Here is a 17,878-nt window from a genome sequence, read left to right on the forward strand (position 1 = left end):
CCCTAATCCCCAACATGGTGGTGGACTGCAAGTATAAAGATTCCACTGCTTGGTAAGATCCAGGGGAAGTGCTTGATGCCTTCCAGGTATATCTGCGTAAATGAGTTAGTACATTAAAAGCAGCTGGTCCAGAGGAGGAACTGAAGGTGCAAATTATAGTGTGGTGCAAGTCTTCAAACCTACATCAACAATTTCTAAAGGAGACAGGCATTAATACCCTAGGGTATTCATCCAAACTCACAAAAATGAGAGCAAGCCAGAGAGGCCAAGTTTGCTTTCATATTATGAATGAAAGAAGCGGAGAGTAGAACTCACAGGGAAGCCAGTGGACCATACAGGAAGAGAACGTAGAGGCAAAACAAAAGTTCCAGCAAATGAAAGGGATTCAATCTTATAGAAATTATGCAAGTTTCACATCACAACAGAGAAGAGGGTGCAGGGCAAATAGAACGTGCACCAAAGGAAAGAAGCAATGAAAATATGGGTGTTGGACCGAACATTGGATGCGTGGTTTCCCGTCCATCCTCCTGTTTTTGCTGATTATGTTTTTGCTGGTCTTAGGACTCTGCGCACTTTACCACTGCTAACCAGTGCTAACGTGCTTGTGCTCTCTCCCTAAAACATGATAACACTAGCTTCCACCCAATTGGCACTTTTAATTTACTTGTAAGATCATAGTAAAGTGGCTCTGCCTATACCCAGGGCCTGTAAATTAAATGCTATTAGTGGGCTTGCAACACCCATTGTGCCACTGACTTATGAAGCCTTTTAAAAATGCCTCAATCCTGCCATTGTAGCCTGTGTGTGTTTTAAACTGTCATTTCTAACTAGCAAAATGTACCTTTTGCCAGGTCTAAACCTTCCTTTTTAATACATATAAGGCACCCCCTAGGGTAGGCGCTAAACAACCCATAGGGCAAAGTGAAGTGGACTTACAACGCTGGACATGTACTTTTCAAAACTCTCTCATTTATTTTTCACTGCTGCAAGGCCTGCCTCTCTAATGGGATAACATTGAGTTACCTTATTACATTTAATAAGTGATCACTTTCAATAGAAAGCAGATATGAATATCGAGTCTGGGCTTTAATAACTGAAATTTAAAACCCTCTTTAATGGTACAATTGGATTTTAAGTCACAATTCTGAAAATGCTTTTAGAAAGTTTGCCATTTTCTTGTACCAACCATTTTGATGCCTGCTGACTATATCCTGGGTCCCATGACTAGGTGCAGCTGGAAGTTGGTCTTTGTGTATCACTCCCAGACAGTGAGACAAAAGGGGAATTGGTGTTGGCAGGATGGGACATCTCGGACTTCATAGTTGTTGAAGCTGTCACCTATCACACTTGCACTTCACAAATAGTCAGCCTTAGTACACTGACAAACGGTTTCACACTGGTCTTTTAGGCCCCCAAACAAGCTGGGGGCAGGGAGGAAGGAAATTCCAAACATCTTTGGGATGGATACCTCTAGAAACTTCTACTTCAAAGCTGGTGCCAAGGATAAATAGTGGACCTTCAGACCCAACTCGTCAGTACACATATGGGCCTATGGAAGACTCAGAAGGAGGACTGCTGTGCTGCTCTGCTGACAAGACTGCTACTCTGCTGCCCTGATGCCTGAGCGAGAAGGACTAGAACTGCATCTTGGACACAGAACCACCAGACTGTCTCTAAGGGCTAGTTGGTTGGCCTCCTTATCAGAGCCTACGGGACAGAAAAGGCTCCATCCACCTCGAACCCAGCACCTGGACTATGTTCGTTGTGAGGGGTGCCACCCCAGTTCTGGACCCTTGGAAGTGGCCCTGAAGGTGCTCTGCCAAGCCAGCTGTGTTCCAAGCAGAACCAACGCGATGCGTCCCCTCGCAACTTCGCATCGGAACCGCTGTTTTACAAAGCATCCTCAACGCAGGACCTCGCATCGCAGCCACTTGGAACCGGTGCTAGGCAATGCATCCTCAACGCAGGACTTCGCAAAGCAGCCTGTAGCTCCTCTTAACTACTGATGCGCAATGCATCCTCAATGTAGGACCTCGCAATACTTTGCAACCAGGTAAAAGATAGGCATATTAGTTAATAAAAGCCAAACATAAAAACAAAGAAAACAAACCATACATCAAACCCTTTAGCATAACCCTTCAGTCAAAATTTTAATACATGGATACATCGCACATGTTCCTTAAGAAGCCATAAATATAGTCCTCTACAGTGCTAAACAGCATAGTCCTCCAGGAGGGCCTCCCCCAGCCCACCTAATATAACAACACAAATTTTGGGAACCCCTTAACGTATGAATTAACCGTAGGACTTCTAGTACTTAGGTGCCTGATCATCGTTTCTGCAAAGTGCAATGTGTAAAATAAGGTGTGTAGTGAATACTAAAGTGTCACGCCTAAACAAACAAACAGAAAAAAAAACACAATAGCCATGTTCATGTGATAAAATATTACTAAAAGGACCAGCCTACTGACATCATCTGGCGGCCATTATACTGAAAACTGCAAAGTGAATGATGCATAATGGACAAAACTATTACTAAAAGGACCTGCCTATTGAAGTCATCGGGCAGCCACTATGGTTAAGGCAATACAGTGCATAGTACATGACAGACATAAAACCACAGGCAATAAAACTTTAGAAAGCATGCTGCCCAACGGGCCTGGAAAGCACTGAGCCCGCCTGTGGGATACCACCTCAACTTGGGGGTAGGGTGGATAAAAGCAGTAATGTATTGCTATGCATCTACTGTGGCCAATAGCACCTACATCTATGTACATCCACAGCCTATTATCTGCACCTTCATAGATCCCTCCTAAGGGACTTCACCTGTGCATGGCGGGATGGGGCGTGTAGGCATTATGTTTCCTGCTGCGTACCTATAATGCTGCTAGCAACCTACCATTGAGGGACCATCTGAGCATCTCCTAGGCCACCATTTACACTTTCCTAAAATAGATCGCTGAATCTCTACCTAACAGAGTCTTTAGCCTCAACTAGTCTTTAAAAATGTAACAGAATGCACCAGTTGTATGTTCAGCTTAATGTGTTGAGGATTTAGGGACTCCATGGCAGCTGATCTGCAGGTTCTTATTCCTATGGCTTTACATTCATTCCGCAACAGGGCCCTCTGCTGCATGATTAAGCAGGGGCAAAGGTAGAGGTCATGCAGCAATATTTCCTTCACCTATTGGCATAAGCGACACCTCGTATCCTCACGTTGACCTTCCTCCTGCCACTTGGCCTTGAAATCTAGGGTGGGGAGCACCCCCGGTTTCATCGACAACGCTCTGCAACCAGGATTTAAGGTACTTTGTCAGCAGGCCGAACTTGGTCCTGGTATCCGGCCCAAATCCATCATGGTCGGCCTGAACTTGGGACTTGGTCCCATTCCGCTGCAACCAGATAACTACAGTTGGTGCTTTTTCTAAATCTGAGCAGGGTTGATCTACTGCTGTGTTCTCCCTTTATTTCGGTTTGTGTGCTGCATAAATACTGTACACATTGCCTCCAAGTTAAGCCGGACTACTTTTGTGCCAAGCTACCAGAGAGTTCAGCACAAGTTAATTTGGGGTTTGCTTGGGTTTTACTCTGAGAACAATTGTGGTTGCTGCTTGGGTATGGTTTCACTCTCCTCAACCAGTAATCCATCTCCTACAGTGGGTAAGAATCATGTTTCTGAAGTACACTAGTATGGGGCTTGCATGATGGAAACCCCCCAAAAAAGTACTTTCAATCCTGGAAGCTCTGAAGGCGAAGAGAAATGATGAGGTACACATCATCTCCTTGACCAAAACAAGCATTTGCAATGCAATAGGTCTCGCATTAGAAAAGTTTGAGCTATTGGTATTGTAAATGACAAATTTTTTATTTATGTGTTGGTTTTTAAGATAGCGAAATTAATAGCTTTGTCATTTACAATGCCAATAGTTTTAACTTTCGCAAACGTGACACCTATAGCATTTGTAATGCAATATGTGTTGTATTTACAAATAACAATGGCTTTCATTTTTTTTAATAACTAATACTTAAATAAAAGTTATTGTAATTTATAATGGCAATAGCTTAAACTTTTGTAAATAACTTTTGGGGAGATTATGTTTAGTGTATTTTATTGTGATGAAAATCCAAGAACAGAAGTGAAATATTAACATCTTTTTGTGACATCTGTAATAAAGCTTGAAACATTGAGAGAACATATTAGAACCAGTTGTTGTTGAATGGTTGCACAGAGTGATGCTGTGACGTTCAGTGGTGCCGAGTGATGCTGTGGCGTTCAGTGGTGCTGAGTGATGCTGTGGCGTCCAGTGGCGCTGTGGCTTTGAGTGGTGCTGAGTGATGCTGTGGCATTGAGTGATGCTGTGGCGTTGACTGATGCTGTGGCGTTGACTGATGCTGTGGCGTTGACTGATGCTGTGGCGTTGACTGATGCTGTGGCGTTGACTGATGCTGTGGCGTTGACTGATGCTGTGGCGTTGACTGATGCTGTGGCGTTGACTGATGCTGTGGCGTTGACTGATGCTGTGGCGTTGACTGATGCTGTGGCGTTGACTGATGCTGTGGCGTTGACTGATGCTGTGGCGTTGACTGATGCTGTGGCGTTGACTGATGCTGTGGCGTTGACTGATGCTGTGGCGTTGACTGATGCTGTGACGTTGACTGATGCTGTGACGTTGACTGATGCTGTGACGTTGAGTGATGCTGTGACGTTGAGTGATGCTGTGACGTTGAGTGATGCTGTGGCGTTGAGTGATGCTGTGGCGTTGAGTGATGCTGTGGCGTTGAGTGATGCTGTGGCGTTGAGTAATGCTGTGGCGTTGAGTAATGCTGTGGCGTTGAGTAATGCTGTGGCGTTGAGTAATGCTGTGGCGTTGAGTAATGCTGTGGCGTTGAGTAATGCTGTGGCGTCGAGTGGTGCTGTGGCGTCGAGTGGTGCTGTGGCGTCGAGTGGTGCTGTGGCGTCGAGTGGTGCTGTGGCGTCGAGTGGTGCTGTGGCGTTGAGTGGTGATGTGGCGTTGAGTGGTGATGTGGCATTCAGTGGTGCTAAGTGATTCTGTGGCGCCGAGTGGTGCTGTGGCGTTGAGTGGTGCTGTGGTGCTGAGTGATGCTGTGGTGTTGAGTGATGCTGTGGCGTTGAGTGATGCTGTGGCGTTGAGTGATGCTGTGGCGTAATGCTGTGGCGTAGAGTGATGCTGTGACGTTGAGGGATGCTGTGCGCTGAGTGGTGCTGTGTCGTTGAGTGTTGTGGCATTGAGTGGTGCTGTGGCGTTGAGGGGGGCTGTGGCATTCAGTGGTGCTGAGTGATTCTGTGGCACTGAGTGATTGTGGCGTTGAGTGGTGCTGTGGCGTTGAGTGGTGCTGTGGCGTTGTGTGGTGCTGAGTGATGCTGTGGCGTTGAGTGGTGCTGTGGCGTTGAGTGGTGCTGTGGCGTTGTGTGGTGCTGAGTGATGCTGTGGCGTTGAGGGATGCTGTGGCGTTGAGGGATGCTGCGCCGTTGAGGGATGCTGCGGCGTTGAGGGATGCTGCGGCGTTGAGGGATGCTGCGGCGTTGAGGGATGCTGCGGCGTTGAGGGATGCTGCGGCGTTGAGGGATGCTGCGGCGTTGAGGGATGCTGCGGCGTTGAGGGATGCTGCGGCGTTGAGGGATGCTGCGGCGTTGAGGGATGCTGCGGCGTTGAGGGATGCTGCGGCGTTGAGGGGTGCTGCGGCGTTGAGGGGTGCTGCGGCGTTGAGGGGTGCTGCGGCGTTGAGGGGTACAATACAGTAAGTCTCGCAATTATGCGAGTTTGAGCTATTGCATTGTAAATGACAATGCCTTTTATTTATGTTTTTGTTTGTAAAACATAAATAAAAGGCATTGTCATTTACAATGGCAATAGCTTAAACTTGCGTAAATGTGAGACCTATTGCATTGTAAATGCTTGTTTGAAGAAGGTTTTGCCTTGTGTGGCCGTATTGTAGGAGTGCTAATAGCTGTGGGTACTATGGGCAGTCACGGGAAGCACGAGGGGAGGAGAACCAGGCAGGGAAGGGTGGTTTAAATTTACAGATGCAGCAGTGGGGCGAGGTGCTCTTGGATTCCGCTCAAACACAAACAAATTTTTTTTTAAAGCTGGCTCCACTAAACAAGCAATGCGTGCAACTAAATAAATAATTAAAAGGGGGCAGAAGTGAAAGGGGAAAAGAACCTGGCAGGGAATGGGGGGGGTTGAATTTACAGATGCAGCAGTGCGAAGAGGGGATCTTGGGTGGCGCCTGAACACATAAAAAAACAAGATATATTCATGTGGGAAACAGATCTGGAGGTATTCTATTGGAGAAAATATCCAGTGGTTTAATTGCGCAGGAGCGGACTGTGGACACCTATAGATTCATTAGAGCATCTTACCATTTTTTTGTGACGCTGCAACATAAATCTAAAGAATAATGTTTTAGAATGCTTAAAAATGTGTTGAAAGTAGTCACTGTCTGCTCCCCCTCAAAGCACGCCACAAATGTTATTTTGCTGGAAAATGTCAACTTTCCTGAATTGCAATAGTCATGTGACAATATAAAACAAGAGGCTCCGAACCAAATAAAAAACGAGTCTTGAAAGCATGCCTGTGCCTCTGCTATTGGGAGTGCTTAAGATCAGTAGTGGGAAATTGTGGAAAGTTATCATGTTGGCTGTAAATATGCTTTTAGTCTTTGGAAATGGGCCGCGGGAGCTTGAGGCGGAAATAACATTGTTTACATCACGTCCCTCTAGAGAGGCCGTTCGATGAGAAGCTAATGAGAATCGGTAGGCTGCATGTAATTGACATCTAGATACGTGTCTGACTGGAAGGGAAATTAGATTCTCTTATTTAAAGGGGAGCTCAGATGCCAGCACCGGAGGGGAAAGCACTGGGTGCGGAATATAGGAGCGAGTTAAAGAGACACAGGGCAATGAGAAATGATTTGGCCTTTGGGCAGCAGTCCAAGTTAGATGGGTGGGAGGGTCAGCCAGTGTCAATCATTTCTTCAGGATACAGCATAATCTAGTTAGTGAGGCGTCGTGCTTCAAGAGCCTGGTTGGGGGGGCGGGGCAGCCAGCGAGTGGGAGGGAGGGAAGGAGCATATGGGGATGGGGTGTGAGTGAGGGGGAGCAGAAGCCTTTCATGTGGTGTGCGAGGCCAAGCGCGCGCTGGAGAAGCGTCACGCTTCAAGAGTTAACATGTGAACCCAAGAGTTAACCCAAGTGAGCAGCACATCACTGATCTAGTTCTGTCAACCTTTGAAAAACGCCTGTCTGAGGCCCGTCAGAAGTGTAAGAAACTGAAGGCAAGTACGCGAGTAAACACACAATGTCGATAACTCCGAGGCCGATTGTTTAAACCTCAGACGTCATATAAATACCAACATGATTGACATGGAAAGAGGAGTTAAAGGATCGGCCGTCAATAGTGGCCATATTGTGATTGGCTGCAAGTATACATGTATAGGGTTGTGGCTCGAGTTGCCGACTTTGGGCATAGGAAACAGTGTTCGAGTCCCGCCGGCTCTATCTTAAAAATGCAGACGTAATAATTAAATTTAAAGGCATACAGGATCCAGTAAACAAACATTCTGGAGCAAAATAAAACAAGGGTTGGGGGCAATGCACGGAGCAGGCGCCCTCAAACCGCCCTGATCAAAGACATTCAAATGATGCTCTAAAGCCAAAGCGGGAGGGGGAAGTGCAGGGATGCATGGAAAAAAGCCCTGGAACCACGTTAGATTAGAAATGCCGTCTGACTGAGTCGGATTAATAGGAAACCTAGAAATGCAAATGCTGTGTGTGAGCTCCAAAAGTGAAGAGTCAACCAAAACAAGCTGGGCCTGAAGAGCAGAGAAGGGCAGAAGCGAGCTGCCGATTTTGGGCGTAGGAAACAGTGTTTGAGTCCCAAAAACAAGTCGGATGGTGATGGGGGGCGGGGGAGAAGGGGAGTGAGCGAGTGAGAGGGAAGTGCTGGTGAAGCGTCGCGCTTCAAGAGCCTGGTGGGGGGGCGGGGGAGCAAGTGAGTGGGAGGGAGGAAAGGAGCGGATGGGGTGTGAGTGAGGGGGAGCAGAAGCCTTTGATGGTGGTGTGCGAGGCCAAGCGCGCGCTGGAGAAGCGTCACGCTTCAAAAGTTAACATGCATTGTGAGAAATTCACACGGAATCTGCTTGGTCAGAGAGTTTGTTTCAACTACATTACTCTCGTCTATTTATCCCTGCGGGATATAATAGTCGAGACCTAAAAAGGGAACCAAGGGGCACACACTGTTGAGCACACCCAAAATGACAGATATCAATCAAAGGCCAGGACATCACTGTATTGACTGAAACTACAAATTAAGAACCCACTTAAGATATCCTTCAATGAAATAGGGTTTTGTGACACTGCTGAACACCCCAGAAGACCGGCAAATTGTTTAATTTGTCCTCGGCACAAGCCACTGCCAATCTCCTGCAAGAGTACAGCATGCTATTTAAAGAGTTAGTGTCAGAAATAAAAAAACAAATGTAACTACACCACAATACAAATGGTGTCACTCCATTACTAAAGAATACCATTCACACAAGCAAAAAGTACAATAGAACAAAAATAGTAGGCCTGATTGGAGACGTCATAGTTTCGAACCCATTGGAATTTCTCATTGGGGTATCAGCAAGGTTAAGCAATCTGCCCAACTAAGGTTTCTCGTGGCCATAAGAATCACCAATCACCCCATCACGAGGAAATTAATAATCATGCCCACTTCAAAGGAGTCCAATGGATCTCCAAGCTAGACATCATCTCATAGTACCACCAGCTGGAGATTTATTTGGAATCCAGAAACATAACCATATTGTGCATACTTGACCAGGGTTCTTCCAAGTGTGATCGTGTTCTCTAGGTGCAGGGGAGGGCACAGCTGCATTTCTAAGTGGGTGGCCTCAGTAACACAAGTCGGTCGTTATAAAATAAGATGGGGAAAGGCACTGTCCCTTGCAGACAGGTGAGCCGCAGGATAGAAGTGGGGTCTAGAAGTGAGGAGGTTTTGCCGAAACAGAAAGACAAGTGGGATTCATATGTCCAATGGCTCGGGAGAATGTAAGTGGAGGTGTCCACATTACAGGGGCCCTTTTCGGACTGACTGTTGACAGTCCAGCTGTCAAACTTACCTATTGATTCCAATATACTAACAGTGGGATTTCGATCCACTTGCTTCTACCACTGTTATTTTTCACCCAACCTCTTTCAGCCACTGGCTTGGGATTTTGCAAATCACGTTTTGGACTAGACGAAGTATTTCATCCAATCCAATCAATTGCCTTGGTACGTTCATCCTGCTCCTCCCTCTATGCTGTCTATCCTTGTTAGTCTACTCCCTCTCTTGTGTAATTTCTGAAATGATGTTTTCGCTCTACTGTAAAGCGCTCTGACACCGTTGGGTATTATCCGCGCTGTATAAAAACGCATCAATTAATAAATTAACCTACCAGAAGGCAGCAGCTGCCTTGGGGTGCAATACGGGAGGTAACGGGAGCTTACGGCGAAGAAGCGATGCAATAAGTAACGAACGAGAATGTAGCACTTTGAGGCACAGACTAGAGGCTCCTTTGCCCATGGAAATCGAAGAGGGGCTGGCCGAGTCGCTGCAACCCTGCTTCTGATGCGCACATCGCGGCCATTGTAGATTGGGAAATAGTTTGCGATTGATTTAAGATGGACGACAAGACGCATATAGCGTCAAAAAGGGCATCATGAATTGCTTCACCCATCCACATTAAAGGGCTGTCAATCTTGTATAGTGCACGAAAGCGCTACTTATGTTACTGTGAAACTGTCCCTACTGCCCCCTTCGTGACCTCGCCGGGCTGCCGCCCAGTAAACGCCGTGACCAATCAGAGGTCAGTCGGCGCTGGATGGACGTGTGTGAACCTCTAAAGTACCGCCCTTGGCTGTTAAGCTCCTTTCCTTCTGTCGCTGTGACCTGACCCGGATATCATCGTGCCTCCTACCTACATCGTGACTCCACGTGTGTTCCACGCCTCTCTGCTGCCTGGTCTATTTGCTTACTACGCCATGATGGCTAAATTAAAGATTTGGAAGCAGTTAGCTCCCCACCACTTTTTTATTCGGCCCATCATGTGCTTATTGTATTGTATTGTATTGTTTGAATATTTATAAAGCGCGGCTGCCACCCAACGTGTGTCTGGCGCTGGGATTACCAAAAAAACACTGTGTGTAACATGGGTTGAAAGTGTCTAGAAATTAAACTCTAGGAAAGAGTCTAGTCTTCAGCTCCTTCCTAAATCGTGCTAAAGTGTTCATTTATCCCAGCTCGATTGGTAATGAGTTCCAAAGACGGGATCTGGTAAAACTAAAAGACCTAACACCTACCCGGACTCTGTTGATGTGGGGGTTACATACCAGATTGGCTGAAGAGGAGCGTAGGCTTCTAGCTGGGCAGTACCACTGAAATTTCTTCTGTAGAAGTTTGAGCCCAGTTCTGTGTATTGCTCTGTAAACAATACACAGTGCCTTAAATTTAGCTCTTTGCGCTATCGGTAGCCAGTGAAGATCCAGTCCTGTCAAGTGTCACGCACCAGGCGTGACGCTAACGCGTTTCAGTGTGGTGTTCCCGCATCACCGCACTGAAATGCATTGTCACGCATTTTGCCCACTCTGCTCTGTGACGCCACATGCTAAAACTGGCTTAACGCCAGGGTGCTAGTGCACGGTGCGCGCTGCCTGGCTCAGGTGGTGGTGCCAGCCTATGACCTGTGTGCGCTGGTGGGGGGGTAGGGTCAGAGCTGCTCTGCTGATTGCACTGCTCTCGCTCCCGTCCAACAGACTCCGGGAGTAATTGACATCGGAGCACGCCCGTGCCGCTTGCCTAAATTGAAATAATGCTTCATGCTTGTGCTACACCGTTGCAAAATTAAAACTGTGTAGGCTCTTGATTCCCGCCGCGGCGCAGTCGCGCTGTCCACATCATGATTAGTGAGAGTCAATCATGACGTCTCAGACACCCTGCTGGTGCCCAATAAAATTTCCGGGACCCGGGCCTGCCCTCTCACTCAGAGAAGTGAAGTCCGCGTTTTAACTGGCTGTCCCTCTCCATATTTGCGAGCCGGCTCGACTGCAGTTGGTGTTATGCCTCCGGCCCCATCTCAGGCGGGCCCCCGGGATCCCTCGCGCCTTTGTCTGGGTCCTAAGAGAAGGCGCCAGGAGGCGGAGGAAAGCGCTGCAAAGTCAAGCAAGCCTCACTGCTTCATTAGCGGCCGCCTTTCAGAGGCAATAATTAGGCATCAGAAGCCCACTCCTCTCTACAGAGCGCCCCTCGGCCTCTGGCGCAGCCCCCCCTACCCTCCCCCTTTATCCTCTGTTTTATTATATTTGTTTAATTTGCGCCCATTTCCCAGCTTGGTTTTGGCCAGCAGATAAGTGGAGCGCTTTTCATTCTTATATCATTTTAATGGTTTCTTATAACGCTGTCTTTCCGTCCGCGGAAACCTCCGTGCCTGTCGTGCACCCAAGAGATTGTGGTGTGCACCTGGCAGGCCCGGACACTGCACAGCACTCAGAGGCTCACCGCCCACCGCGCCGTCACCCGTGGCTAGCAGACAGTAGAGAAGTTGAAGAACTTAGAAGACAACACAGTAAGTACTCGTTGAATTTTACTAGTAACGCTCGTCTGTCTGAGGCAGCCTGCAGTGCTCAGACAGTGCTCTCTACCAGTCTGAGACTCTGACAGTCTGTATGTGTAGTGTGTTATGCAGTAGTTACGTCGTCGGCCGGGCTTACTTGTCATGGTGTCGTGTGACGGGTGTCTCTACTCTTAATGTCACACAGAGCTCAGCCTCAGCTGCACGCACAGCACTGACTGACTTACACATTTGAGACATTCTCAGAGGCCCCCCGAGTCCTCTCATCATCCTCTCCAGATTTTTCAGGCAGAAGCTGTTCAGGGGACTACTATGGTTAGTGCCATTCCATTTCTTGTGCTCTGCATCAGGTTCAAGAACTTCTTGGTGTTTCTTGTTGCTCAAATGGCTGCTATTTAGAAGTTTCCCTAGTCTTCATTGCATGATTTTTGCTCGCGAGAAAGTGTCACTCATAGTTGTTGAAATGTCACTCATAATTTCACAAAAATTATGAAAATGCCACACATGGCAATCTGAAACCTTGGCAGCTATGAAGATCTTTTAAGGCAAGTGAGGCTGATGCACTGCGTTGTCTGATCAATGCAAGCTTAGCTGCCATATTCTGTAATCTTTTTCGTTTTTAGGTCTTGCCTATTATATACCGCAGGGATAAATAGGCGAGATTATAGTTAGTGGAAAAGAAAAGTCTACCTAGCCTGCGGATCGGTACAGTTCATGTGAGCTATGCGCGTGCACAGAGCCAGCCATGAGACACACCACCATTTGGCTGTGCCTCGGCATCAGACTTCAAAGGCTGCCGCCCCCCCCCGTGTGCACATCGCACACCACCATTTTTCTGAGCCTTGGCATCAGACTTCAAAGGAATGTGCTCCCCCGCCCCCCCCCCCCCGCCACACCACTGCAGAGAGCTTTGTTTTTTTTGCATCCATTTCGCGGGAAGCCGTGTTTTGTTTAGCGTTCTCTGCACCTTTCTCGGTTTTTTTTTCTGGACGAAAGTGAAAGTCTACCGTGCTTGTTTACAGTAGCCTTGCTCCTCAAATGCTGTTGCTGTGTTGCCATCTCTCTAGGGACACTCAGCTTGAAAACACTCAACTTGCTAGCTGCAATGCTACATCCGCTATGCTTTGCCTCTAGACACGTTGATCCCTCGCACACTGTGCTGACTCTGCCCCTCCTGATTCTGAAACTGACCAACACAGTCACCACGCAGTCTCTTCTCTCTGTCTTATGATGTGTGCCCTGCCACCATTTACTTCAGACCCTCACCCTCACACCTCCTCACCCTCACACCCTCTCACCCTCACACACCCTCACACACCCTCACACCCCCTCACCCTCACACCCTCACACACCCTCACCCTCACACACCCTCACAACCCCCTCACCCTCACAACCCTCTCACCCTCACCCCCCCACACACCCTCACCCTCACACACCCTCACCCCCTCACCCTAACACACCTCCTCACCCTCACACCCCCTCACCCGCACACCCCATCACCCTCACACACCCTCATCCTTACCCTCACACAACCTCACCCTCACACACCCTCTCAACCCTCACACACCTCTCACCCTCACACCCCCTCACACCCCCATTCCCTCACCCTCCCTCACACCCTCACCCTCACACCCCCTCTCCCTCACTCACCCACCCTCACCTATCCTCACACACCCTCTCACCCTCGCACACCCTCACATACCCTCACACCCCTTCACCCTCACACCCCCTCTCACCCTCACACCCCCTCACGCACCCTCACACACCCTCACACACCCTCCCACCCCTCACCTTCACACCCCCACCCTCACACCCCCTCATCCTCACTCACCCTAACACACACTCACACACCCTCAACAGCATAGCATAACAAAACATAGCATACCAAAACAGCATAGGATAGCAAAACATAGCATAACAAAACATAGCATAGCATAACAAAACACAACAAAACATAGCATAACAAAACAAAGCATAACATAACAAAGCATAGCATAGTAGAACAAAACATAGCATAGCATAACAAAACACAACAAAACATAGCATAAAATAACAAAACAGCATAACATAACATAAAACAAAGCATAGCATAACAAAACATAGCAAAACACACCAAAACATAGCATAGCATAACAAAACATAGCATTGCAAAGCATATCAAAACATAGCATAGCATAACAAAACACAACAAAACAGCATAACAAAGCATAGCATAGCATAACAAAACATAGCATAACATAACAGCATAGCAAAACAGCATAGCATAATAAAACACAACAAAACATAGCATAGCATGAAAAGCATAGCATAACAAAGCATAGCATAGCAAAACACAACAAAACATAGCATAGCATAACAAAACAAAGCATAGGATAGCAACACTAAACATAGCATAGCATAACAAAACAAAGCATAGGATAGCAAAACATAGCATAACATAATAAAAAAACATAGCATAGCAAAACAAAACATATAATAGCATAGCAAAACATAGCATACCAAACACAACAAAACATAGCATAGCATAACAAAACAGCATAGCAAAACAAAGCATAGCATTGCAAAGCATAGCAAAACATAGCATAGCATAACAAAACACAACAAAACATAGCATAGCATAACAAAACATAGCATAACAAAGCATAGCATAGCATAACAAAACATAGCATAACATAACAGCATAGCAAAACAGCATAGCATAATAAAACACAACAAAACATAGCATAGCATAACAAAGCATAGCATAGCAAAACACAACACAACATAGCATAGCATAACAAAACAAAGCATAGGATAGCACAACTAAACATAGCATAGCATAACAAAACAAAGCATAGGATAGCAAAACATAGCATAACATAATAAAAAAACATAGCATAGCAAAACAAAACATATAATAGCATAGCAAAACATAGCATACCAAACACAACAAAACATAGCATAGCATAACAAAACAGCATAGCAAAACAAAGCATAGCATAATAAAACACAACAAAACATAGCATAGCATAACAAAGCATAGCAAAACATAGCATAGCATAACAAAACACAGCATAGCATAACATAATTCAAAACACAGCATAGCATAACATAAATCAAAGCATAAGATAGCAAAACATAGCATAACAAAACAAAACATAGGATAGCCAAACAAAACATAGCATAGCATACAGCATCACTCCACACCACCACAGCATCACTCAGGGGCACCACAACATCAATATGTGCTACCACAGCATCACTGAACGCCACAGCATCACTCGTTCGCCATCTTAACATCACTCAGCGCCACCACAGCATCAATCTGTGCAACCATTAAACAACACCTGGTTCAAATATGTTCTCTCAATGTTTCAAGCTTTATTACAAATGTAACAAAAAGATGTCAATATTTCACTTCTGTTCTTGGATTTTCGTCACAATAAAATACACTGAACATAATCTTCACAAAAGTTATTTACAAAACTTTAAGCTATTGCCATTATAAATTACAATAACTTTTGTTTAAGTATTAATTATTGAAAAAAATTAAAAGCCATTGTTATTTGTAATATCAATACATGTAAGTCACGTACATTACAAATGCTATAGGTGTCACATTTGCGAAAGTTATAACTATTGGCATTGTATATGACAAAGCTATTAATTTTGCTATTTTCAAAAACCAAACATAAATAAAACATTTGTCATTTACAATACCAATAGCTCAAACTTTCCTAATGCGAGACCTATTGCATTGCAAATGCTTGTTTCATCAAGTAAGCTTGTGCTCCTAAAAGTAGGGCATTGCAGTAGTCTAAGCTGCTCATAATAATACTCCTTACCACTTGAGGTCTTACTGAAGTCGGTAAAAAGGGGAGTATTTTCCGAAGAGCTCGGAGCAGGGATAGACAAATGCTCACAGTTTTGTTTACTTGAGAATCAAGTTGCAAGTTACTATCAAGTAACACTCCCAGATTTCTTGCTGTCTTAACAGGTAGTGGAGGGTTGTTAGCAGGAATTGGCCAGAAGTCTATTATTGCCTAGTCCCTCTTTACTTAACCTTCTTTACTGCATGGCTGAATTGGTGTTAAGTAGGCAATCACTCCAGGAAAATGTCCAAAAGTAGTAGCTTTATTAGATTAGTCAGATGGAACAGGCGAGAGCCAGGCAGAACGGCTTCCACTCCAAGACACCGCTAAGCTGCAATGTCCTTGACTGGAACCGCGCGACAAAACACAAGTGTGCATTCTATGCCACTCTCCCTACCATGCTTCAAAACAGAATACAATCAATATATAATACATAACACATCACCCTGCCCCTTACAACGCAAAGAAAAGCAAACTTAACAAAAGAACATAACTGAAGGAAAACATGTGAAACAAGTGATTACATTACATATTCCTTCAACCATCCTGGAAGAATCCTTTTCCTTTTTCCTCCATCACCAACACACTCATCCACAACAACCGGGTCAACCATTCCAGACTGCACCTCTTGATTCATGCGAACAGCCTCTATTTGGGGCTCCCTGTGTACTTGCTCAGAAGGCCGCAATTATTCAGAATGCGGCAGCTAGGCTTATTCGGAATGTGCCAATGCATCACCACATAATCCCCCATCTGCTCAGTCTACATTGGTTACCAGTGAAAAGAAGAAAACAATATAAAGCACTCACTTTGACCCATAGAGCAATGAATGACACGGGTCCGCAGTATTTGAGGCATAAACTTCGGAAATATAGTAGTAACAGAGTACTCAGATCAAATGACCAGAATCTTCTGGTCATTTCACGATTTGTGAAGGCCAGGACTGGTGGGCGGGCCTTCTCGGTTAAAACATCTACTCTCTGGAATTCTATGCCGGAACATCTAAGGAAGACCAAATCATAATCCATGTTTAGGAGAGCTTTAAAAACATGGCTCTTCGTTCTTCCCTAAACAATTTGCTCTTTTACCCCCATGACCAGGTTAACTGCACTACTAGCGCCGGGACACCTCCGTTGGAGGCAGCCGTGCACTCTACAAGTTGCAATAATAATAATAATTGCACCTCCTCCAGAGCAACAGCCGCTTCCAAAATACCTTGGCTACCCAACACACTCTCCTCAACAACCTCCTTTTCTTGAATAAGATCAGAAGCCAAACTAGATTTAACAGCACTACGATCAAAGAAATCTTCCACCCACTCCGTGTCCTTCACTCCATTATCATGCAAAATTTCTCCAGGCATTACACCAACATTTTGTCCAGATCCCAAGGCAATACTCTTAAGATTCCAAACTCTACCATTCTTTTTTTTTTTTAAACTTTTTATTATAATAAAACATCAACAAACAATCAAGGCAATATATTCCAATAGTACAATTATCAGGCGCGTGCTCAAGGAGGACGGGAGAAAGACGATAACAAAAAATAAGAGTCTTCAATTACAGGCAAGGGGGGGGCACGGGGGCAGAATTGTATATGAACAATAAGCACATCACCTTAGAGCAGGAATGCTGGGTCAGGGCGACTGGGGAGGACTAGAGATCTCTGCGAGCGGGGGCGTACATATATCACCTCGGTACGAGTTCCACTGGTTCCAAATCTTCCCCCATTTCCTGGGTCTACCTCCCACCACATACACCGTTTTCTCTCTGAACATGCACCAGTCCATATTCTCTTTCCAGGCAGTCACTGTAGGGGTCTCTGGGACCCCCATAATTGCGCAATATCTCGTTTGGTTATCATATTGGCAAGAGTCGCCCATCGAAGCTGTGACACACCATAACCATTCGGTCCCCATACATTCAATAGACATTGCCTGGCTTCCGGGAACATCACAACGCCCGTCACCTCACTCATCACATCATGTATACGATTCCAAAAACGCACCACCTCAGGGCATTCCCAAATTATATGAAGAAAGGTGCCGAGAAGACCACAACCACGCTTACATAAGCCATCAGCTGAATAGCCCATATGGATAAGGCGGGGGCCGGTGACATAGATTCGATGGAGGATCTTGAGCTGGACCAGGCGGAGGCGGGCCGGGATCGCGACCGCCCTGGGAGAGGAGATCGTGGACTGCCAATCCTCGTCGTCCAATTCAATACCATCAGCAATCCAGGTGTCTCTAAGGCGGTCAAGCAAACTCGACCGGTCAATAATCATCTTCTTATAAAACAATGAAATGGTGCCATCTGGTACATGACCATCCAATATACGATCTTCGAGGGGGGAGGATTCCGGAACGTCACCTCCCACCGGAAAAACTGAAG

General features: G+C 46.0%; 1 protein-coding gene across 3 annotated transcripts in view; it reads right to left on the reverse strand.

Annotated features, from left to right (window-relative positions):
• The window catches only part of PUS7 (pseudouridine synthase 7), a 285,701-nt gene extending 275,851 nt beyond the window's left edge, over positions 1-9,850 (reverse strand). Inside the window, exon 1 of one of the 3 annotated variants that reach the window (XM_078680365.1) lies at positions 9,463-9,850. In XM_078680365.1, the coding sequence (XP_078536491.1) occupies positions 9,463-9,590 (128 nt within the window). In that variant the 5' untranslated portion in view covers positions 9,591-9,850. Of the gene's footprint in view, positions 1-9,144; positions 9,266-9,462 lie in introns of those variants that run through there. The other 2 variants (XM_078680374.1, XM_078680391.1) reach the window with 2 other exon arrangements.
• Between the last annotated feature and the right edge of the window lie 8,028 nt (positions 9,851-17,878).

Source organism: Lissotriton helveticus, chromosome 1_1 (assembly GCF_964261635.1).
Source record: "Lissotriton helveticus chromosome 1_1, aLisHel1.1, whole genome shotgun sequence".
NCBI lineage: Eukaryota > Metazoa > Chordata > Amphibia > Caudata > Salamandridae > Lissotriton > Lissotriton helveticus.